This window comes from Dryobates pubescens, chromosome 12 (genome assembly GCF_014839835.1).
Source record: "Dryobates pubescens isolate bDryPub1 chromosome 12, bDryPub1.pri, whole genome shotgun sequence".
Lineage (NCBI taxonomy): Eukaryota > Metazoa > Chordata > Aves > Piciformes > Picidae > Dryobates > Dryobates pubescens.
This window is the reverse complement of record NC_071623.1, coordinates 23,432,690-23,457,345: the sequence shown is the minus strand read 5'-3', so window position 1 is coordinate 23,457,345 and position 24,656 is coordinate 23,432,690. Positions and strand designations below refer to the sequence as shown.

General features: G+C 40.2%; 1 protein-coding gene across 5 annotated transcripts in view; it reads right to left on the bottom strand.

Annotated features, from left to right (window-relative positions):
• Positions 1 to 24,656, bottom strand: part of GRIK1 (glutamate ionotropic receptor kainate type subunit 1) — a 166,668-nt gene that overhangs the window by 73,917 nt on the left and 68,095 nt on the right. For all 5 annotated transcript variants that reach the window (XR_008462499.1, XR_008462498.1, XM_054166089.1 and 2 more), the window contains exon 2: positions 2,196 to 2,363. Coding sequence is in view for 3 of the 5 variants with exons in the window: in XM_054166089.1 (XP_054022064.1) it covers positions 2,196 to 2,363 (168 nt within the window). In the remaining 2 variants the exon portion in view is untranslated. The remainder of the gene's footprint in view (positions 1 to 2,195; positions 2,364 to 24,656) is intronic.

The following is a 24,656-nucleotide window of genomic DNA, read 5'->3' as shown; positions in this document are numbered from 1 at the left end:
AGGTTAGTGTTATATCCTAGAACCTGCTTACTACCAATAAAAACTGAAACAACTTCTTTAGTCATTAACTTCAGATCACATTGATTCTTAAATTGCCTTTCTCAGAATGGCATTATCTTGGTGAAACTAGGAGCTTTCTGACTATGGGCCTGCCAAGGGACATCATAGGAATGATATTTCATGGCAGCGTGTCAGGAAATAATGTTCATGGAGTCATAACAGATACAATAAGGATTCCCTCCATGACTGGGAAGCTTCCACCAATGCAAGTTGGTTCAATTTCATGATGCTGAAGGAATGTAAACAGTAAAGGGCACTATGATTCACAGTGCTCTATAATCTGTGTTTACAAAATAGGTAGTAAAGCATAAAGCCCTCAGTAATGACACAGGGAAATAAAGATCCAGCACACACTGTCCTTTCAATACCTTTCAGTCAAATGCTAGTATCAAAAAAGATTTCTTTCTCCTTGTGCTTCTACCTCCACCAAAAGAATCCCTCCTGTATGTGTCTTTTCATTTTTCTTTCTCTCCCATGTCTATTGAGGCTAACAGACAGTAACACTAATTACTTTTGTCCATTAGCAAAATTTACTACAAACGTTTCTAACAAGGTCTTACCAACTGGACAAAGCCCTGCACAGAGTTGCTGTACTCGTTGTGAGAAATGTAGAAATTACAGAGACTGGGTGAAATATTTAGTATTCCACAATTAGCTGAGGTCTTTTAAATTAATATTTATCTCTCTGACAGCAATAGAATACAACAGAAAATCAATTATTTTCTCGTTTCCATTTACAAATGAGTGTCTTACAGCCACTATTAAAATGTGCAAGCCTTCAGGGTTTAATTCAGAAGACTTCTTAAAGGATCACAGGCTTTAATGTGTAAATTACATAAATAATATAAATAATTCATTGTCCGAAGAAATCACTACTCTTTGAATGGATTCCTTGTTTGTAGACTTACAAAAATATTTATGATGGACTCCTTCCTGCAGCTTAAATGGAGGAAGTACACTGACAATAGACACAGAAAAGATTCCCCCTCTACAGGGAATCTAAAATCCTGTCTATTTGGATTATGTGGTCTATAAATCCAGAATATGTGCTTTTTTATGTAATGCAGTTGCAGCATGCATCTGATACTTCAAAAATAATGTAATAGAGAGAATTTGAAGGTATTTTATTTGTTCTTGAGAGCATTTTCCTTTTTTCTTGAGCAAGAAACCAGAGTACCATGAAGAGAATTTAGTAATTTAGGTGTGTGGAAGGTATCTCACCAGCACTCTACTATGAGTCATGAGATGAAGCATGCTTATTTTCCGGTATTCATTTATAGCAGGCACATCTTCTGCCTCACAGCAAGCATATCTTGTATCATTTATAGTTAATAGATATTATAGTGAACTGTAAAGCACATTTGCAAAGTCTTAGTGACTTACTAGTCTTTTTTCAGACTTGTTTGCATGAGATTATGTGCACACCATATAATTCCAGGAACTAAACTGCTGTATACCAAATCATAGCACACCTCAAAATTGCCTCCTAGAGGCGATGAAATACACTGTGCTTAGGGAGAGCGGTGAGTTTTCCCCCTCTTTCTGTTGTCACCTGCAAGTTAATTAGTCACAAGTAAATAGGACCATAATTTTTCTTTTGAGAAAAAGAATAGGCAAAAAACCTCCAAACTTGTCCACTCCAATTTTTATAGTTGTTTATGAGAGAGAAATTTACTTCTGTCTCTAATCCTCTGAACCATTAATATTCCAAGGCAGGGAGATTACTGGCCTCTATTCTTTAAAGTACAACAGAACTAATTTGTTATGAATAATGGATATCTCTGTGTGTGTGTGTGTGCTAATTATGGGTTGTGACATCCCACTGTGATTCCTGTTAGTCTGTGATTATATTCTGCAGAATACCAGGTGGCAAACCTATTTTTTGGAAAGAAAAATGGGTTGGACTTGCCACTCTCCATCTGGGGATCTTAGCATGTAGACAGTATGTAGGTGTGCTATCAGAAACTTGATGACAAGTCCAAGTCCAGCTTCATTCTTAGTTAAAATGATTTTGAAAGATGGATTTTATATTACCATTCATACACATATGTTACAACTGGATCAAAAAGGAAATCTGGCTGGGAAAAGGTAGTATGGAACACCTATGTTACTGAAACAGTAATTGAGATAATTACCTCTCCTTGAGGCTTCAAAACTATCAAAAAGGTTAATTCTCTGGATGTCATAGGTTAATGTGGTATTAGGCATCAGTGTTCTGTTTCTATTAATGTTGGTGACTGCAAACTTGAAAGCCAATTCTTCAATATTAACAGGTTCATTTTCCACAGTTTCGAATATCCCTCCTGTTGCAACAGAGATAAATGAGAAGTATTATTCACCTCTTCATCACTGTACATAAAAAGAGAAATATAAATTGTGAGCAATAATAATCCAAGAGTTCATAAATGAAAACAGTTAAAATTGCTGCTAAAAGCACTACAGCTAGAGCATATTGGATCATTACTTTTGTCTACAATGTCACTGTAGGTTAATTCAACATTATGGATGTTGTTGAGACAAATATCTGTGAAAGATTATGCATGTTTATTATTCAGGTTTTTCAAAAGAAAAATTGCAAATGTTTGTGAAAACTTCTGTTGAGTTCCCAGCTAATGACAATAGTGATATTCATAGGTCTTGTTCTAATCTAAATTTAGACTGAAAGATGGGTGTGTTGAAGATGTTTTCTGAAGGGTTTCTGCAAATCTTGGCATATCCACAGTCAGAAGTGAGTTAGGAGCTTGAGTCGAAATGGATTGATAGTTTCCACTCAAGGTTGGTGTATTAGTTAGGCTTTGGGTTTTTATAAACCTTGGGCAATGTTGTTGGTAATTTCTCAGTTTGCTCAGGAGAGCTTCTTTCTGAATGATACAGAACACAACCAAGTCACACACTGCTCCCGCAGAAGATTTCACCTCTCTGCCAGTGTCAAGTAATCTCTCCAGTGGTGTATTGTCTACCAGCACCATGATGACAGTAGCTTAAAAGTCTCCTTTCAAAGACAGCACTGGATTTAGCACAATTGCTCTCAACTTCCTGCAGTACACTTTTCCCCAGCATCTGTTTTGGACTATTTGAACAAAGACATGTCCCAGCCCATTCTGTGCAATTCCAGCTGGGCAACTGCTCTTTGAGCACTGTTCAGTTTGCAAAAACTTATGTTCTACCTTTCACACTGAAAACATATGTATTCCTTGCTCCCTTTTAAAGCAAACAAGGTAAATCTGAGCTTTTCATTAACCTGGAAGCAAGTTTTCCAGGAGACAATCTGTAAATAACCAGTCTGAACTTTGGAAGCATTCTGAACATTTTGGCTTTTACTGTGAGACAGAGAAGGTGGCTATGTTTCAAATCAACAGGCTGCCCCACTTAAACTAGAATGCCTACTCCCTCTAGCCTCTAGAGACTTTATTGTGCCAACAACACATTCAGGCTGTCTAGGAACACTGGGGTTTGATGAATGCATAACAAACACAGCTAATTTGGAAAAAAAAGAAAAAATAAAATAGCTCCTTTAAACAGTAATCTCCAGCTTCAGTACTTGATTTTGCAAGCATAATTTACTCATTTAGTGCAAGTCACTAGAGGATACTTTGGGTTTTTCCGTTACATATTTTAGCATTTCCCCACGTGAAATTTATATTTTCTGAGCATCAGAATATATTCAGCTAATGCACTGCAATGTCTTTCAATTTTGATGTCACCAGTTTCGGATGCAGTCATTAGCAGATGATCAGGAAATGGGAACACAGCGGAATTAAAACCTGTTTCGAATTTTAACACAGCAATGAAAACACCGAAGGCTATCAATCCCGGGATGGTAATGTAATCTCTAGCTACTCCTGAGTACACATCATTGTGTTATCTCTCAAACTCATATATAACAATGCCTTAACATGACTTCAGCAATTTTGTTAACCAATATTCTTGTTGACAATATGTATTTCTCATTTACCATATGCACGTGACAAAACCTTAAAGACTTTCTGATTTATTTGGTTTTCCCCCTCCATCGTAACATATACAAGCGATTACAGGAGACTGTGACACACAGAAATAGCTGGAGGAAAAAGGAAAAGTTTAAATGCTGAGTTTGGAACCAAATGTAAAACCTCATATGGAATACTGGCAGTCAGCAGATCTACAGCTTTTCCAGATTTACAAACTATAGGAATACCAGAAGGGTAAAAAAAAAAATCATTCATTCTTTCAGATCTATTTGTTCTTTGGGATCTTATAATTCCTCATCCCAACGATGATATCAATAAGTTTACTACTTTTCTGGTCAAATAAAAATTGTTTTCTGTCCTTTCACCTGAGGAACACAAGTGTTTTCAATTACTTATAACACCAGCCTGGGTCTGGGCCAACAAGCTACAGCCACTGTGTTTTTGCTTGGTCCCCTACTAGAAGCAGCAAAGCATTGCTCTGCAAGACAAGGTTATTTTTGAGTATAATGGATAGCCTGAGATAACTTTCTAATACAGGGTGACCACCACCTCTCCCCATCTCCTGTAGGATGGGTCTGCTACCATCTGATCTTGGTGAAAATTCTTGTCCATCTTGGAAATTATTCTTGTTCTGAGTTTGGTTTGTGGGCTTTGTTTGGTTTGGTTTGGATGTTGTTTTTTTCTCCTTGGTTGGTTTGGTGGGAGGTTTTTTTGTTCAGTTTAGGTTGGGTTGATTTTCAGTGGGTTTTTTTGGTTGGTTTCTTTTGGGTTTTGTTTGGTGTTGGGGGTTGTTGGGGGTTTGTTTTGTTTTGTTGGGTTTGGTTTTTTTTTTTACTTTCTTTGGTAAATTAAACCAACATTTTAACCTGTCCTTGAGGTAACCTTCATACCTACGCATGCACAAGCACTTTCTCATTTCAGGACTAGAAGTTTTCCAGACCTCTAATCCATTGCCCATTAAATGGGGATTAATTTTAATTGACTAATATCCGTGAACTATTTATACTTCATTAGCAGAATTTTGCATAATTTTTGCCTAGTCTGTTTTAAAAAAAAAGTGGAAACTCACTGGGCAGAGGGAAGGAGTGGAGGGAAAGCAGGAGTGAGGGAAAGCAGGAGTAAGGGAAAGAGGGAAAATGTTGCATGGATGTGTTTCCTAAGCAAGCTAATCAAAACTGCGTATGCATGATCACATACACGTCTAATATATTCAGATAAATCTCTCTGAAAGTCATCTGTATGCTCAGTATATTGGTAACCTTTCAACACATTTTCCATGTTCTTTTTGTGTGTGTTAACACAGCAGTAAAGCACTTAGAGACAACTTCAGTTTGTTGATGAGACAGGTCTTGTGTAAGAACAGCACAGATAGGCAAGAGGTTCAGAATTTTACACAGGAGATTTAGTTCAGTTGAACTGAAGATGCTGAATTGGGTGCCATTCAGAGTCTCTGCAGCCTGCATTTAGACTACTGTTCCCACTACAACAGGGAAGGTTTGAAACTACAGAAGTCATCCTTTCAAGTCAGCAAACTTTTACTTGACTGAATGTTCTTCTCCTGATTAAATCCTAAAGTAAGCACAAAAAGTAGTCTCCTGCTGTCCATGAACAAAGTGCGTGAGACATTTTGTGGAGCAAATTGTTGCTTACTGTGAGTGAAGTTTGGGACAGTTGAATTGTGGGTAGCTTGAACTGCTACCTAGGAGCTTGATTTTTCTGTTGGGATGTAGGTGTGTGTGAAAGGGTTGAATCAGTCTATAACTTTGTGTTACAAATCAGCTAAAATCTGGATGTTCTGTGCTGTTGTGTTTTCATCCATGTGTCCTTAATGAAAACTAGCAAAGCAGGAAACTGTTTCTCTTATCATGTCTTCTGCTGATGACTTGCAGTCAAGGTCCAGGTTAAAAGAGAAATAAGCAGAGTAAGTGACAAATTTGACGAAGAACTGTTTTTTCAGATGACTTGTTTAAATAAAGTAATTGCTGTACAACATTTAAAAACCAAATTAACCACAAGATTCTATAAGGGAAGAAAAAAAATATCAATGTTAGTTCAAAGATATAAATGACGCTCCAGAAATGAGACTATTACTGATGAGCATGAAAGCAAACACTGACTTTCAGTGTAGGAAGCTGGTACTATATACATGGAATGAAGCTTAACATTTTTGATCTTTGCCTTTCATCTCACTCCCTTCCTCCCAAGTTAATCAGATAGTGAATATGTTGTAGCAGATTTGGCTGGCCACAAGGCTGCTTAGTCCTGATCAGTGGTAGTCCTGATCTTTCTTCTGTACAGGTGGTCTCTGCCCTCATGATGAGCAGGATTTGCTTCCTGAGTCAGCAGGAAGCTGCCTACCCAAAACTCTGGTGAATGCCAGAGCTACAGGGGTTGTTCTGCTTCACACAGATGTCAACGCCTCCCAGAAGATGCCTCAGCAGGTGCAGCTGAGGATCAGTGCCAGATGTAGGTTACTTGATCCTATTGCACTCAGTGCAACTCCAGCAGCCACATGTATTAGCCTGTATTAGCCTGGAGAAGAGGAGACTGAGGGGTGACCTTATTACTCTCTACAACTACCTGAAGGGAGGTTGTAGACAGACGGATGTTGATCTCTTCTCCCAGGCAAGCAGTACCAGAACAAGAGGACACAGTCTCAGGCTGCGCCAGGGGAGGTTCAGGCTGGATGTTAGAAAAAAGTTCTATACAGAAAGAGTGATTGCCCATTGGAATGGGCTGCCTGGGGAGGTGGTGGAGTCGCCATCACTGGAGGTTTTTAGGAGAAGACTTGATGGGGTGCTTGGTGCCGTGGGTTAGTTGTTTGGGCGGAGTTGGATTGGTTGATGGGTTGGACGCGATGATCTTGAAGGTCTCTTCCAACCTGGTTTATTCTATGTATTCTATGTATTCTATGTATGTATTCTATGTGAGCACATCTCTTGGAGAAGCCAGTGTTGATATTAATTTAACTGATAATTTCACTTCAGGTCACGTGTGAGAGGAAATCTTTCACTTTAAGCATTTTCTTTATAAAGCGATGTCCATGAGGATGAAAGAAAAATGCTGTATCTGCACCTAACTTGAATTTAGCTGTGGAAAGCTAGAGGAAAAGACTGCTTGGATAATATGGCTCTGACAGAGATGAAGGCTGATCCACATTAACAACTGCTCTGCAGAGAGGAGTGAGGAATGTGAGTCAAACTGCCAGCAATGACAAAGCCTCAGCCCTACTCATGCTCAGAAGATAAAAACTGTCCTATAGCAAGTAAAATGTCAAAAATGTAAAAGCACACCTCAGCAGGCACACCTGAAAAAAGCAGACCCAGCCTTGGGAAAGCAAATATTTCCATTAAAAGGGGTCATCACAGACTAAGAGAGTTTTAAAAAAGGTCATGGCTGAATCAATGGCTCTCAACATTTCACTTCAAGACAAGGCAGTGCACAAAAGCTTGTTATTGGAAAGAAATACCTGTCCCTGCTTTAAAATCAGGCATAAACAGCAACAGCTAAAAGTGGTTGACCTTTCTGGTGGTAGTTCAACCTGTCTCCCTGGGATTCTTGGGTCAAATTCCCTCAATACAAAATACTTTGCTATCAGTCTTCAGTCCCAAAACAGCATATGCAATATAGATTTTAGCCACATATACATAAAATTGACTGTGCAGCCTTTCAAAATATTGAAGGGACAAGCCCCCAAACATGTCCTAACCCAGACAATGGGTTAAGCACCTGTGAGTGTGCAAACCTGGACACTTCCTGGGGTCCAGATGGTCCAGGTAAATGTGTAGCACATGTAACTAACCTTGCAACACACCTTTTAACTGTGTGGGCACCTGTTCATGTTTAGATATTCCCCATTCTACAGAGTCAGCTATCAGGTTTCTCTGGTATGAATAGGCATTAATTCTCTTGGGACAGTATTTAAAGCAGCTGAGAAGGTAAGCAGTCTGCCTTGTTCTCAACCAGAAAGCAACAAGAGCCACACACTGCTGGAGTTGCAGCTGAAGAGCTTGTCCTACCAGGCAAACCACACCTGGGCCTTGCACCTGGACCAAGGCAACCAGCACTGCAAGAGCCCTGTGGCGGAGGCAAAAAGAGAAGCCCTGAGAGAACTGAATCCCAGAAGAGCCATGAAGAGTCTACAGCCCGGCAATGGAGCGCATGAGTGAGAGAGGCCTCTTAGCCCCCTCCAAGCCAAGGAAAAGCTCAAGAACTTAGAATAGAATAGAGTTAACCAGGTTGGAAAAGACCTATGAGATATCAAATCCAACCTATCACCCAACACTATCTAATGAACTAAACCATGGCACTAAGTGCCTCATCTTCTTAAACACTGCCAGTGATGGTGACTCCACCACCTCCCTGGGCAGCACATTCCAATAGCAAATCACTCTTTCTGTGAAGAACTTCTTCCTAACATCCAGCCTAAACCTGCCCTGGAGCAGCTTGAGACTGTGTCCTCTTGTTCTGATGCTGGTTGCCTGGGAGAAGAGATCAACCCCCACCTGGCTACAACCTCCCTTCAGGTAGTTGTAGACAGCAGTAAGGTCTCCCCTGAGCCTCCTCTTCCCCAGGCTAAGCAACCCCAGCTCCCTCAGTCTCTCCTCATAGGGCTTGTGCTCCAAACCCCTCACCAGCTTTGTTGCCCTTAACTGAGCACAAGAAGAGGGAGGCTTCTTAACACCCTCTGAGCCAAGAGTTGCTTGAATTATAGTTACAGCATCTGGGAAGATCCCGGACAAAGCAGCAAGCCGTGAGTCCCCTGCTCATTTGCTACATGATCCCCCTTGTGGGAAACCACAGATCATGGCACCAGAATTTCCAACTTAAATCACCAGATTGGAAATTCTCAGATTTGTGCTGTCTTCATATGTGGAATGTATTACTCACAACAGAGTGACAGAACCTGTAAATATACTTTGTAAATAAATACGGTTTTGTTCAAAGAGATAACATTAAATATTATAGAATATTTATACAAACTATTATAACTATTTTAATGTTCTGTATTATATAAATATCACATACTATTAAATATTATTTATTTTCATATTTTATTACAATCCCACTTGCTGAGACATTTTCCTTACTTACTCCATAGCAAGCATAAGAACAGTATCTTACTACACTGGAGGGTTGGTTTACTATCTGTACCTCCTATTAACTACAAAAAGCCACAGGAAATAGAGGTAGCCCCAGAGAAAAAGACAGTACTGATAACCTGCCAAACAGAGATGTGAAAATGCTGTGCTTTTTAAGGGTGGTCTGTATTTCCTTCTGACACCTGAAAGACGTTTTCATCTTCTGCTTTTAAGCCAGACTGAGAACTAGTGGTCACCACAGACATACCAAAAAAGCTGGTTCTTTTTCAGATGTAGACCTTGTTCAGGTACATTCTCATGTGGATAAATGGCATGTTTCAAAATTAAATGTCTTAAAAGTCTCTCCAGCTCACTGGTGGCTATGTGAAGCAGCTCTACAACAGATCCAGGTCCATGCTTACACACTGGACCAGCAGTCAACCTCCCTTTCACAGAGATTCCATTATGCATAAACCACTGAGCTGTCCTCCAGAGAGTTTTAAATAATATTCATTACCACTTACTTAATTGTCTCTACTTTTTGACCAGTGGAAAATACCTGAAATGTAGTGAAGTCATTTGCTTGTACTGTTAAAACTGAGAAAACTGTTGCTGAATACTAGCTACAGCGTTCAGGGACAACACAGCAGATCCAATGAGACTTAAATGGTATAGTGCTATCTTCCAGAGGGATTTATGCTTTAGGAAGCCTCCCCTCCTTTCCACAGCACCATCTGAACACCAAGAGTTCCAAGAGATCTCATTAAAACACACCTGTCAGTCACTGAAGAGAAATGAGAGTTAAAATCCCAATGACTGTGTGGCTCTGTGTCACTGGTATCCCGAAAGAGAAACTGTTGCTGATGTCAAGTGAATGTAGGAGATGCATGAACCTAAATTAGATGCAGTTTGCCCTTGCCCTCTGTTGACATAGATATGGACTCACACTGCTTTACTGCTGGGAAGGTTATGGACTCAAATGTACACCTGAAGCTCAGCTGGGATGAGTTTTAGGGGTAGACTTGCTAGACCAAAGAGAAACAGTACTTATGAAGGTATTTTTCTGCAGATAAGCTCCACTTACAGTGTTAGAGTGTGGTGCTTGAAGTGAAAGCACTCACTACTGGAAATCCCCCTAAGCATTTTTTTCCATTCTTGTCTCTGACCAGAGGACATCTTCTCCTGTGCCACAAGAAGGCTGACAGAGCCAGTGCAAGCATCCTCATTACAGAGCTAAGGCTGGGCATTCATCTCACCAGAAAAGAATAATCAAATGAGTTGTTACTTAGAGACTTACCTTCAGAAGAGCTTAACAGTGTATTTATTTTTACAGTTAGCTCACTGACTGTGTAAGATTGGTCCAGAAATTTGCCATTACCTCTATTTTACACACGACCTAAACCCAACTCTGCTACGTGTTTATGTGTGTTCAAAATAAAACGTTTCTCAGGAAGAATCATTAGTGATCATAATCCTATAACAAAAAGTAATTGCATTTTACATTTACAAATTCAGACCAAAGTGAGTTTGCTCCCCTAGGTTTTCATGGAGTTAAATGCATAGGTTTTGCACTGGCTCACAGAGCGCAAACTGAACACATTAGCATTCTTTGCACCAGTGAATTCAGCCTTGCAATAGGGACCTCTGAGTTAGGCTGCTATTATCATCCTCATTTTACAGACAGTGAAACTGAAAGCTTGAGTGACTTTCCTACCATGACTCCCTCCTCAATCTGTTCAGAAGCTGTTTTGGAAACCGTCCATACATTGTGCTCTGTCTCAGCCTATTGCAGCTTTTTTCAAGTCCCTGTCCTTACCTCAGCATTCACCATTTTTGCATTCACCCAGCCTGGCTCCTGTCCAGCTTGCCCTTTGATTGTATTCCTCATTGTTATACTCTGCCAAACGTCACTGCCATTTCATTGTCTATGCCAGATCCTGGGTCTGGATTATTTTCCCTCTGTAACTCATCATCTGTCTTTGGGCTCCTCCTAGGATGCACATCAAACAAAACTTGAAGCCCATACCCTTTTTCTTTCTGCACTCAATTTTCATTGTTTTCAGCCATCTAAGTAAATAAAAGACGAGATGGTGAGCATAGAAAGACAAGTATCTTGCTCAGGTGCTCACTTGGATTTCCTGACTCCCTTATCCTCACCTGTGCATTTATTTCTCTGCTGTGTCTGTGGATCTCAAGCTTCTACAGATTGCAAGATACCTGCAAACAAATAGAATAATATGGAGCAGGGTTGGCTTAGGGGAATTGGGGTGATGGGTCCATTTTTCTTTCCATGACTGGGAAACTGAAACATGGGAAAGGTTCATGATCTGAAATTTGACTTAAAATGGTAGAAGGAAGTGTAACTCAAATGTCAAAATCAGCAAATGTGAGGATTTTTGCTTTGGTTTGGGTTTTGTTTGTTTGTTTTCTTGTCTTCAGATTAGATTCATTTTCAGAAAGGTCATTGAATATTTAACAAATTGAATATCTCCTAGGTTCAAAACTGCACATCTGAAATACAGCTCTGGACAGGTCATTAGGATGTGGTTGTACCCCAATGAATTCTGTGAAGATTTTACTCTCAGCTTTAACAAAAGGTGAGATGCAGATTGTCAGGCTTTGCAGTTTGACTCAGAATTTGTGTGATTTAGAAAGAACTCTCACAGAGATTCAGCCTTTCTGTTCTTTCCATGCCACATGGCTAGTGCTTAATTAGACATCAGTGAAACTGGCAGAAATCACATTTTGATTTCAGCCCTCACACAGGCAGGTGCAGTGCTTTAATTGCCAAAGAGCTGCAACCCTTTATACCAGGTCTGAATACATACATCAGAGCAAATAAGGCCTAGCTAAAGATTGAGATGAAGAGTACAAAACGGGGAAATTATCTTAAATATAAAATGTTAAAGCACTTCTGCATCCAAAACCTTCTCTATGAGAGTGAGGGATGGGGTTTTATAATAACTTGCACTGTAGCACGGTACTGCATTCAGCAATGCCTTTATCCCATGGAAAGCAGAGGGATAAAAATATGTATGTGTGTATATACATATATAAAAAGTTGAGCTTATTAAGACACAAAAATCTACTTTTCCCAATGGGATTTATTTGAGTTCAGCATGTAAGTTTGGAGATGTTTCCCAAAGGCTCAATTGGTATGATTCATGTTACAGAATTTCTAAGTAATGAACTTTTTTTTTAACAGGGGAAAAAAAAAAGCTTGACCTGAATTAGATATCTCTTGCAATGTAGTGGCAGTAGTGCCTAGAAATCAAAGGATCATTTTTAGAAGTGCAAAGTCCCTATTTAATAGAAATTAAAAAGCCTGTTTCCTTGTCGGCTTTATTTTATCCTTTTCACTTGGTGCACAGGTGGGTCAGGAAGCATTGAAAATGCAGGGGAATACATGGAATCATAGAATCAGAATTGCTAGGGTTGGAAGGGACCTCAAGGATCATCTAGTTCCAACCTCCTTGCCATTGGCAGGGATGCTTCACACCAGATCAGGGTGCTCAGAGCCAGGTTCCATCAGATGCTGTTTCTGTTCCTACAGCAAAGAGAAGGGAATAAGAGATATTACCCATCTCTTTTTGGAGAGATGAGCTTTGCAGAGACCAAGATTCGATTTTGGGGGGGGGGGGGGTGTTTTCCCCAGGGTCAGGGTGCTGGATAAAGCAACATACAGAGTTTCAGCACCCCATTCCCCCTCCACTTGTGTGTACAATCTGGCTTACTTTGCAGAGAATGGCTTTCATGCTGCTCTTTCCAAAACTACATGGCAGATCAACCCTTCTCCTTCTACAGACACGCATTTTAATCTCTTGATGCAGCCCAGGATATGGTTGACTTTCTGGGCTTCAAGTCCACACTGGCAGCTCATCACTTCATTGTTTCTTAAGGCTCCCAGCAGCAACGTAACAGGCTTTTAAGCATCACTCCCCACCAATTTGTTCAGAAGACAAAAGACTTTACTGAAGTAGATAAATATTTCTACTGATTTCAATAGGTTTTGATCAAATTCTCTTACAACTGAGCATTTCTGCCTCCATGCTGTAACAACTTAAACAGTCTCAGTGGAAGAGAAACATACTTCTGGTGTCTTTTAAAATCTTTCAGAGCACTACTTCCCAGATAAACTTCTTCATCTGAGTCAGAGGATTTCCTTTTGAGACATCCAGACATCTAGGAATATTAACTGCTGATCATGTCCTGGACTACTTTTCTGGAAATGGAAAAGGATGGAAAGCCAATATAAAAGTAAAGGAAGGAAAGATCACAAAACCCTCCCAATATTTACTGATTTTATCCCGTTCCATCTTAAAGTATTAGATTGCTTAAAAATTATAGTAAGATCTGGCTTAGAGATACAAATTGTACCTCATATTTGAGGAAGCCTTGAACCAAACAGAGAAATAGAGACTCTATCTAAAAGAACAGAAAGGAAAATTGAATTCAAAGGGGTTTTTCATTCAGAGAGCACTTTTATGTGGGCACCTGGTTAAAACAGTGCTTTACCACCTTCCTTTGCCATGGTTATAGGATATTGCATTCTCCAGAAAACAGCAATCAATATAGCATGTGCAGCCATGTTACTTTGTTGTTGTTGCTTCTTTTGTGCTGTACGACAGCAGATGACCCACAGAAAGATGTCTAGACTTCAACTGAAGTCCTGAAAAGGTTACTCTGGAAAGCAGTCCTGAGGGGTGAGAATACAGCCTTGCTATAAAGCAACGGTGATTTTGCACATGAGGTGAAACTGCTTCAAGATTAGCCATTTTTCTCAAGACATTAGACAGAAATGGAAAGACATTCCAAAATCCTAGACTATCATTTGAAATGTGCATTAATCAGTAAGCAGTGCTTTTGTGCCTAAGCGTCAGAGTTCTAGCTTTAAATATACATATATATATTCTTCCTTTTTGTGAGTGCCCATTAAGCATTATTATCTGTAAGATGCTTAGGAACATAAGGTCTTTATTAAAGCTGAAGAAATCTGAGCTTATCCTGAAAAAGCATGGATAAACTCAGATCACAGACTATTCAAAAGTACATCCCTTCCAGAAAGGAGGTGATGGAGGGAAGTTAAAGTTAAAGCTGGGGTGAGGACACACACACATGACATTTGAAACTCTAGTCAATAGCTCCTTTTTTTTTGGGGGGGGGGGTGTTTTTGTTTTGTTTTGTTCTGTTTTTTCTGAAATCACAGTATCACCAAGGTTGGAAGAGACCTCAAAGATCATCAAGTCCAACCTGTCACCACAGACCTCATGACTAGACCATGGCACCAAGTGCCATGTCCAATCCCCTCTTGAACACCTCCAGGGACGGTGACTCCACCACCTCCCTGGGTAGCCCGTTCCAATAGCGAACGACTCCAGCTGTTACAGTTCCTCTAAAGGCAGTGCTATCTGTTAGTCCAGAAATTATTGCCACAAGGGATGTTGAGAAACCCACAGCTACCAAGCAATGCAGAGATCTTAATTTATAAATTACTATGGACACATTGCATTCATAAGCATGCAAAAAAATAGTATCCTATTCACGAGTTTAAGGATACAAGTATTACATTAGCTTTTTCTGCCACATGCTGTGCCTGAAGTAATACTGAATTTTGACTTTGCTTTTCTCCTAATATGCAAAAATTGTTTATGGGAGATTTCTCTGAGTCTGAAGTTGGTCCTCTCACTCCAGAGAAAAGGCTTAAAATCACTCAGCTAAAATACAGAGGACATTATCTGTGATTGTTATTACCCTTCCTTCTCCTATAATGTTTGGAGCATGCCTAGGACTCTTTGCTAACTGCTGAAGTCTCAGTTCATGGCAGGAGCCTCCTGCTCTACTACTACAGGCAGTAAATACAGACACTTGGGTAGGACTACCCAGAAAACAAAAATATGCTTCAGTTCTGGTGTCCTTACTCCTCTCATCAGGGGGGGAAATGAGATCTGTCACACCTCTTTGTTTATTATAGCAATATGAAAGACTTGTGTAGACAATAAACCAGGAGGTAGAACAGTGGCTTGAGATACGTTTCCAGTCTCACTGGGAAATGACAGCCTATACCCCAAAATACTTTGTCAACAGAATGGTGACAGAATGGACCTGTTTTTCTGAAAAGCATAATAAGTTTTTGTGACAAATTTGAGCCCAGGACCTGTGTGGTCTTCCTGTGCCTCTCTCCTACATGAGGCAACATGTCCTGTACGCTTAACACTGAGCAGCTGAATCAGACATCTTCCTGATTCAGCTTCAAAAGTACACCAAAGACAAAACTTGTGAACTTCTTGGCACCTTCCTCTGCTGTCCACACCTCTAACTCTGTGACATGCAGACCCTTGGAGTAGGGAAGCTGCTATTCCCTGGTCCTCCTCTCTCAGCACCATCTTTCACTTGCACCTTCTCAACATGCAGCCCCAGTCTTGCTGCCTTTTTTTCTCCTCAGTCTGCTGAGCTTCATTAAGATCCAAACTGGGTTTAATCCAGCAGCCATTTAAATATGGCTGTTACTGAAAAAGACCATTGGGCCAAGTGTATATCAGTCCTCATCAGATGGAAATGATAGCATTTCTTGTAATATCTCAGCAGAAACAGACTGTTGGGTCAAGTGTGTATCAGTCCTCATCATAACTTTTCTTGTAACATCTCAGCATCAGCTGTGTTTTGTAGCCATCAGATAAAGGTGCATGCTCAAAACACAGAAGACATGCATTAATAAAACATAGCCAGCTTGACATAATGCTTGCTGAGCTTGTCTTGACTTACAGGAGAACTGTGTAACATGTCTGTTAGGAAAAGTTTATTCTGTAGAAGAAGCCTTTGAACTTTGACAAAAACCAACCAACCAACCAACCAAAACAAACCCAAACCCCTAAGGACCAAGACCCTGCACAGCCCCTTTGTGAACAAAATGGGTTCATGTGGCATCTAATCTAGCAGAAGATTTTCCCAAGCCTCCTTTACTGCTCTTGTGCACAGCTGAGCTTGTTGCAATGACAGAAAAACTCACAGACTTCTAGAAAGAGTGACAAAGTACAGGTGGAAGTGCTACAAGCCACACAGATCATGTCACATATGTAATTAAGGAAGCATAAACCTGAGATTTAAAAACAGAAACTTTAAAAAGACATAAGTGATTTGATTGATTGTCAATAAAATAAAGAAATCCTCTCCCCAAGCTTTATCTTCTATTGACATAGAGGAAAGATATAAAACCAAATTTTACCAGGTTTCCTCCTAGATCAATTCTTTTGATTCTCCTGAGACTCCAAGCACACCACTAGGATGTTGTGCTCCAGTGATAGTCCCTTACAGCTTGAGATGTAAGGAAATTGGCAGGTTTTGCTCAGAATTCACTTACTATTCTTTAAACTTCATAGAAATATATTTCCTTCCCTCCTGCTGGATTATTCTGTCCCACTCTTACTAGCATTAACATAGTTTCATCCTTAAAACCTGAAGTTCAGAGGAACACATGGAAAATAAGCTGACACTTTTCCAAGCAAGTTATTATTTATATTGCAGCCTCAGCATAGCTTTTAAGCAAAATATCAGGAAACATTTTCAGTCTTGGAAAGTATAATGTCTAAGTAGGCTCATCTAGAATTATAGTTTTAAGAGTAGGGTTGAAGATTTTGCAACCAATCCACTCTTACAAGTAATGTTTAATCAGCATCTGCACTTTGAGTTGTCATATTTCTTTATAATAATGATGGTTGGCACTTGATAAGACACCTAGTTGAGATTTAAAGCTTTCTTGGTAATTATCATTCTGCAACACTTCTATTCCTCAACCAAGTGAGGGCTATTTGTGTTTGAAAAATATCTTATTCACATCTACAATTGCAAATGTTGAAGTAACAAGTGTAAACAGAATGTGTCTGCATCTAATCACTTTACATGAGGTGTTAGATTACAGAACTTTAAGAGAAATGTGTAATGGGAGTCTAAACAACTACAGAAATGCTGATTTTATGTAATGCTTCCATAGATATTACACAGATATTATATAATATACAATATAATATAAATTATAAATTATATAAATAGCTATAGTATTATATAGTTTATATAATAATATAGTGTATATATATATATATCATAGAATCAATAAGGTTGGAAAATACCTCAAAAATCATCAAGTCCAACCTGTCACCTAAGACCTCATGACTACTAAACCATGGCACCAAGTGCCACATCCAGTCCCCTCTTGAACACCTCCAGGGATGGTGACTCCACCACCACCTCCCTGGGCAGTACATTCCAATGGCTAACAACTCTCTGTGAAGAACTTTCTGTTCACCTTGAGTCTAAACCTCCCCTGGTGCAGCTTGAGACTGTGTCCTCTTGTTCTGGTGCTGGTTGCCTGGGAGAAGAGACCAACCCCCTCCTGGCTATAGCCACCCTTCAGGTAGCTGTAGACAGCAATAAGGTCTCCCCTGAGCCTACTCTTCTCCAGGCTAAACAATCCCAGCTCCCCCAGCCTCTCCTCGTAGGGCTTTTGCTCAAAGACCTCTCACCACCCTCATTGCCCTTCTCTCGACACATTCAAGAGTCTCAATGTCCTTCTCAAATTGATTGTGGACAATTTTTCAGATAGGTTAAAACTGTGGCATAATAAGAACAAAATTAATGAAAGAAAAAGACAGCTCTCTAAAAAACTAAACACAGCATCTCTGGGCTATGGGAGGTAAATATCTGTGTTAGTAAATGATTCTTCATACTTTTAAAACATAAAAGCTGATGCTAGTAGGTAAAGATGTCATGTGGGGGGTTTTCATCCTCACATCTTCATTGTCAGAAATTTTAATCAAAAGTCCATAAAATTACCTTCCCATTAGTACAGTGTGTAAAGTATGGCTTTAATTCAATTAAATGATTCCCTACTTTATGGAATATGGCCATAACAGCCATGATTTCAATGTGTTCTCATCAATCAGGAGAGAAAAATGTTAAATTTCAAACTGAAATTAAAACTTCAGCTCAGGAAGCACTAGAATTTTTTTTTTTTCTCCTTGCTCAATGTCTCACTTTTCCTTTCTGTGTATAAAATTTAGGCTCTATTAGGTTACTTGGAATTATCTTGGCATTCTGTACATTTGAATGGGCTTACAGATTCTGGAAGCTATGTATTAAGTCGGTTTCAAAGTGACACCAAGGCTAATTTCCTGAAAATCAAACAGAGCTTGAACTGACCTCCTCACGTCTACACCTTTGAAAACCTCAGGTTGGTACACCATAACAAGAGGATGAAGATTTTTGTGCTGTGCAGCTGTGGAAACTGGAGAAACAGAATTGCCAGAGCAACTTGCACAGTTCATGCTAAGCACGAATTACAGCTCTAAGACAGATACAGGGCTAAGGTTTTCAGATGCCCAAGGAAATCACTTAAGAAGGCCTTCTGAGTGGAATGAAGCAGAGCTAAATGAAGGCAGGGTATAAGAGAGCAGGTGACCAAAAGGTCTTCTGAGTGGGGCATCATTGTCTTGCAGATGATCATAGAAACTTTTCAGGTTCAAGCAGGCACTTGTAGGAAGAAACAGACTATTTCTTTCAGAGCTTGTGATTCTTCTTTTTGCTGATGTGAATTCAACTTTCCCTGCTTTATTCAATAAAGTTAGCATTGAACCCCATATGCACATTCGTTAGTATTATCATACTGGTTTCAGTAAGTCAATAAATCAGCTATTGCAGCAAAACCCTGATAGTTAAACACTTTCTAAGTCATGCAGATGTGACAAGGTGGCTGCTTGGGTTTGCTGTGTTTAACATATCCTTTCCTCTCTGTATGTTTTGCAGTTATTTCATGCTTAGAAAATGCTATTACCTGCTGGGCATGACTCTGATCTCAGTATTACTGACATTTCTCAGACTACCTCTACTTACTATCCCAGAAGGCTTCCTTCCAACATATATTAAAGATAACAACTGAACCAGGCTTGTATTAAAAGCTGCACTCGGTGCAAGAAGCATACTGAACATAGAGATGTCTCTAGCTATTTTCCCTAGCATGCAGATCTGGAACATGGCCAATGCTCATGCCACCTGGGGATGGAGAAGCCTCCAAAGACCCAGGTGCCCAAAAATTGGCAAAATGTATCATGTATCACAGAGACAGAGGGAGGGTTGGTTGTTTGGGGTTTTTTTCCCCCAAGGATGTTACACTTGACAGAGTGCTGTATGATTTTAAAAAACAGAGTCACTTTTAAAGATCAAAAGCCATGGTGCTACTCTTTGGCAAGTTGTCATTTATCCAAATCAACCATGAGTGCCCTTCTGAAAGATGTGCCATAGTCACATAGAAGTTATTGGTCTTAGTTCTGAGGTAAGGGGGCAAAATTCTGCTGCTTGTTTATAGAGGAAGATAAGTGTGTATTCTCCAATGATTCTGCCTGGCCTAAACCATGAAATTCTAAAGGCAGTAATAAATCATACTGGAGATATCAAACAAGTTAAAAGATGCTCCCATGTGGCAGCAAAGCTTCCTTTCAGTTATATATGCCATAACAAACTGGGTAACAGAATTATGTGCACACGTGACTTGCTGGTGACACAACAAGCATTGCTTCTAACTTCTTTTCTGTGAGATACTGAACGCTGAAAAATGGTCAGATTAACACCCACAATACATTTCCTATGCAAACTAAATGCTGTGTAGACAACACTTCTAGTGATTATAGCTCTCTACATGACATATGTTTAATGATTTCGATTGGCTCCCGTTGAGCGGGATTTAATTTAAGGCACTTATGGCACTGGGCTCAAATTATTTGCAAGAGTTGATTGAAGCTTATGTTTTACACTGCAGCTTGTGTTCAGCTAAGGATCATCCTCTGAGTACATTTTAGTTATCTCTTGCAGGATCTAAACTGTGGGCTTTTGCCAGTTCTCCCTCTCCATATATACTGCTTAACCAGTTTCCAGCACAATCAGCCCTTGTTGTAAAATCAGATGTGAGAACAAAATTGTTGTATTCCTGAATTTGACTTTTTTTTTTTTAACCTAAGCACTAGGTCTGACACTTTTAAGGGCTTCTTATCTATTTCCCTTGAACACAGGTTCTGGATAGCTAGTTCCCATTAAAGTTAGCAAGAACTGATCATTCAGCCCCTTAAGAAGCTTTTAAACTCTCCAGTTTTCTCTCTTTATCATTGCTCATCAATTACCTGCTGATTTTCAGAACCTGTGTATTCAGAAGTGTCACCATCAAATTTGGTAGCAATGTAAACTTAATCTGAGGTATCTCCCTGTGTTGATAAACTCCATTAAGTAGTATTTTGCAGCCACACACTCTCCATAAAATATCTGCAGATGCATATAGGAACTGAGTGCATAGATTTCACTGAAGCTGTTTGACTGTGAAAGTGTAATTTTGATCCAATATGCAAGTCCTTCATTAACCTTTTTTGCCCTTTGGGTTGGCCCCTCAGTGCTCAATGGTCTAGCCCTTATGAAGTTGTGATTGCTAAATCGAGGGTGAGGGTGGGGAATACAGAGTGCAGATGAATGTGTAATTTCCCTGTAGTACAATGCCAGCTGGCGTGGAAAAGACTGAAGGAAACTGAACCAATGATTGTTTCATTATTATTTGAATGCTAGATGGCTGATGGTGTTCTTCAGCTTTGCCAGGTAGCTGGCTATTCTCTTGTGGTTTCTAGGAGCTCTGTGAAGGAAGGACTTCTTCCAGGATTCCACTAATGCAAGCTCTCCAAATACCCAAAGAGGAGTGCAGGCAGTCGTGCATGTTAATTTGTCCTTTAATGCACATGGAGAAAAAAAATACAGCTGTTGGCTGCTTGTATTTGAAGAACTTGGTGGTGGTGGTGGTGGTGGTGAGATGGCACTGAGGGAGAGTGCAACACAGAAACTCAATTGCTTCACTGAGAAATCTTGACCAAATAATGAACACAAAGTTAGGAGAACTTTGCATAAATCTGTTCTTTGTGCCAATGACCCTTTTTCTTATGAAACTCAGCCCATATAAAGAAGACTCACACTCCTTACTGACCTTGAAACGTTCTGAAAATATTCTTATTCCTCTGGGGGAAGCAAGATACCTTAGAGTCTGCACATCCCAGAAACCCTTTACAAGTAACACCAGCCCGCTGCAGTAAATTGACATTCCCATTGCTGGAGCTTTTGCTGCAGTCTAAGCCCATGCACCAATGAATGCTCTGACTCAGAACTAGGATGTCCCCTCTGCTGACCTGAAGCTAATTACACATTGTCTTCTGGGTATAGTGTATTTCTTGCAGGTGGTACAGGTATATCCAGCCAAAGCATATGTAAAATACATCTTGAATGCCTAACAAAACCCTAACAGAAAGACAGCTGTGCTTTAAAAGAGTATGAAATAGAAATTAGCAAAATGAGTTTGAAAGGAGAGCAAAAACTAAGCACTTTTAAGGAAAAAAAAAAAGTTAGAACAGTTTGTACATTTTCCATGTGAAATGTCTTGCTTTTCAGTATGTAGATATCTTGTAAAACTTCATTTTGATTTTTCTTTGCTTCCTAGTGATTACTACATTTTCCTCTCACAAAATGTAGAGCACTTTCTGGGACATCTCTTTGACTTTATATTCACTTCATAAAATTAAACTGTGTCACAGGGTCAAACAACAGCCTACAGTCTTATGGTATTAATTATCAACTAAAGGAAATGCAAGTTGTTACATAAGGCACCTCCTGGATAATCAGTGGCTGAAGCAATCCTTCTGGGGAGTCTCAAGGCACCTCTTTATTATTCTCTGCTCAGTACTGGTCCCAGATAAGTTACCTGAGGATAGCTACTGACTTTCAGTGCACATCAAGAAAACAGGAGTCTCACAAAAAGATACTGAGTATTGGTATAACTGGAGTGTCAATTTCATGTAAATAGGGAGTGTATAAAAAACTATTATTATGCCATGGTATCTAAAGCCCAGCTTTGTGGCTCATTACCAGAGTGCAGCCCCATTTTACTTGGACCAGCAGAGGCCAGCTTGCAGGCTGCAACCTGCCTGGCACCATGTCCTGCCCTTCCATAGCATGCTCATTCCAGTCAGCTGAGGCAGACCCAGAATAAGAGCAGCAACTGCTCCTGAGCAGGGACACTTGCTTCATTTAGCAGGGAATTTTGTAGCCTCATATGTCAGGACAAGAGTTACATCTTAACAGTTTTCTTGTCATGCGTATGCAGAAGACACACAAAGCGCCTGGTGCCACTGCGCTTGCTAATGCATGTGCCATGGCCAGAGGTGCACTGTGTGCTTGGCTGCCATACCACAAACCCTGCTCTTAGCAGTAAGAACTCAGGGAATCATTAAAAAGAGGCTATTGGTTTTCTGGGTTGTGAGCACACATTTCCAGTTCATATTCAATTTTTCATCCACCAATACTCCCAAATGAAAGTCTCTCCTTATCTGGCAGAGAGGCCTTCCCCACATTTTTTGAACGGACCCACATCCCTGCTGCTGGAGGAAGATGCAGGTGGGGGGAATTAGAGAAGTGCAAGTGGCTGTGCCTGGATGTGATGCTAATCCAGTTCTGTGTCACGTGGCAGCCTCCGGGGGCTGTGGTAACGTCTGCCAGCTGTTGACAGCCAGAGGCAGGTTGTCTGACAGCTGCAGAGGTGCTGCAGCAGCATCTCCCGCCACCATCCATTCTGCCAAAGGCTGTGGGAAAGGTAAAAAAATTAAAAAATAATAAATGGAAGGAGAGGAAGAAGAAAATGGAAGGAAAAGGGAGGAAAGGGGTGGTAAAAGATGGTGAAACACTGGAACATATTGCCCAGAGAAGCTGTGTACTCCTCACCCTTGGAAATATCTAAGGTTGAGCTGGACAAGACTTTAAGCAAACTGATCTATTTGAAGATATCCCTGCTTATTGCAGGCAGGTTGGACTTGATCAGCTTTAAATGTCCCTTCCAATTTGAGCCATTCTCTCATTTTTTGGAAAGGTAGGAGGAAAGAAAGAAAATAAAAAGGAAAAGAACAAGGGAAAAAAAAAAAGGAGAAAAAGCAAAGGGACAAGCAGAAGCACTGAAAGTCATTGCATAACATCTAGGCCAGCTGGACTCCCAGCTGAGATACTTCCCTGGGTTTCCCTCTAAAACATTGAGCAAGAAGGAGGCAGCCCACCAGGGGACAAGATGTCTTCTCCTGATGAAGATAAAACTGCCTGATCCCTCTTTCCCATGTCTGGGTGTAACTGGATCACACTTGTGCTGCCTAAAAGTTCTTTTTATTACTGCAAATGTCTGCTCTTGAAAGCTGCGTGTGCACTCCATCTCGTTTAATCATGTCCGTGTCATCAGGATGTGAGAAAACCTATTTCTCCTTGTCTAATGTGGCAAATACTTGATTTCAGCAGTGATGTCTTTTAACATCCTGTATGTAACCTATGATTGGACAGCTTCTTTGTTTAATGCATTTTCTGGTAATTAGGGAGAAAAAAATAATAATAAATTAATATCTTTCCCTGGAAGCCTCATGTAATGCTTGCAAATATTTTAGGGGGGGTGTGTGTGTTTTGTACAAAAACATGTAAGATTTGCTTACATTATGGGTTTTGTCTCAGAAAGAATCTTGCCCATATGCCTTACAGAAAGACAAATTAATCTAGGGTATGGTGACATGAATTTTGCCTCAACTTCTCTATGGAATTCAGTACATTCAAAATTAAAAATCAGGTTTCTACACAAAAGAAGGCAAACAACTTCATTCCACTTTTTGATTTTTTTTTTTCACTCCAGCAGGAGTAGGGAGATGATTGTCCCCTTGTACTCAGCTCTGGTGAGGCCACACCTCAAGTATGTTTTCAGTTTTGGGCATCTCAATACAAGAGATGTGGAGGTGCTGGAGCGAGTGCAGAGAATAGAATAGAATAGAATAGAATAGAATAGAATAGAATAGAATAGAATAGAATAGAATAGAATAGAATGGAATAGAATAGAATAGGAGTAGACTAGACTAGACTAGACTAGAACAGAATAGACCAGACCAGACCAGGTTGGAAGAGACCTTCCAGATCATCATGTCCAACCCATCATCCAACACCACCTAATCAATTAAACCAAGCACCCTATCAAGTCTCCTCCTAAACACCTCCAATGATGGTGACTCCACCTTCTCCCTGGGCAGCCCATTCCAATGGGCAATCACTCTCTCTGTGTAGAATTTATTCCTAATATCCAGTCTGAGCCTTCCCTGGTGCAGCTTGAGACTGTGTCCTCTTGTTCTGGTGCTGGTTGCCTGGGAGAAGAGACCAGCCCCTGCCTGTCTAAAACCTCCCTTCAGGCAGTTGCAGAGAGCAATAAGGTCTCCCCTGAGCCTCCTCTTCTCCAGGCTAAGCAACCCCAGCTCCCTCAGCCTCAGAGGAGGACAACGAAGCCATGAAGGACCTGGAGAATAAATCTTATGAGGAATGACTGAGGGAGCTGGGACTGCTTAGTCTGGAGAAGAGGAGGCTCAGGGGAGATCTCATTGCTGTCTGAAAAGATGTTGTGGAGAGGCTGGTGCTGGTGTCTTCTCACACGTAATTAGTGATAGAACAAGAGGGAACAGCCTCAAGCTGCAACTGGGTAGGTTTA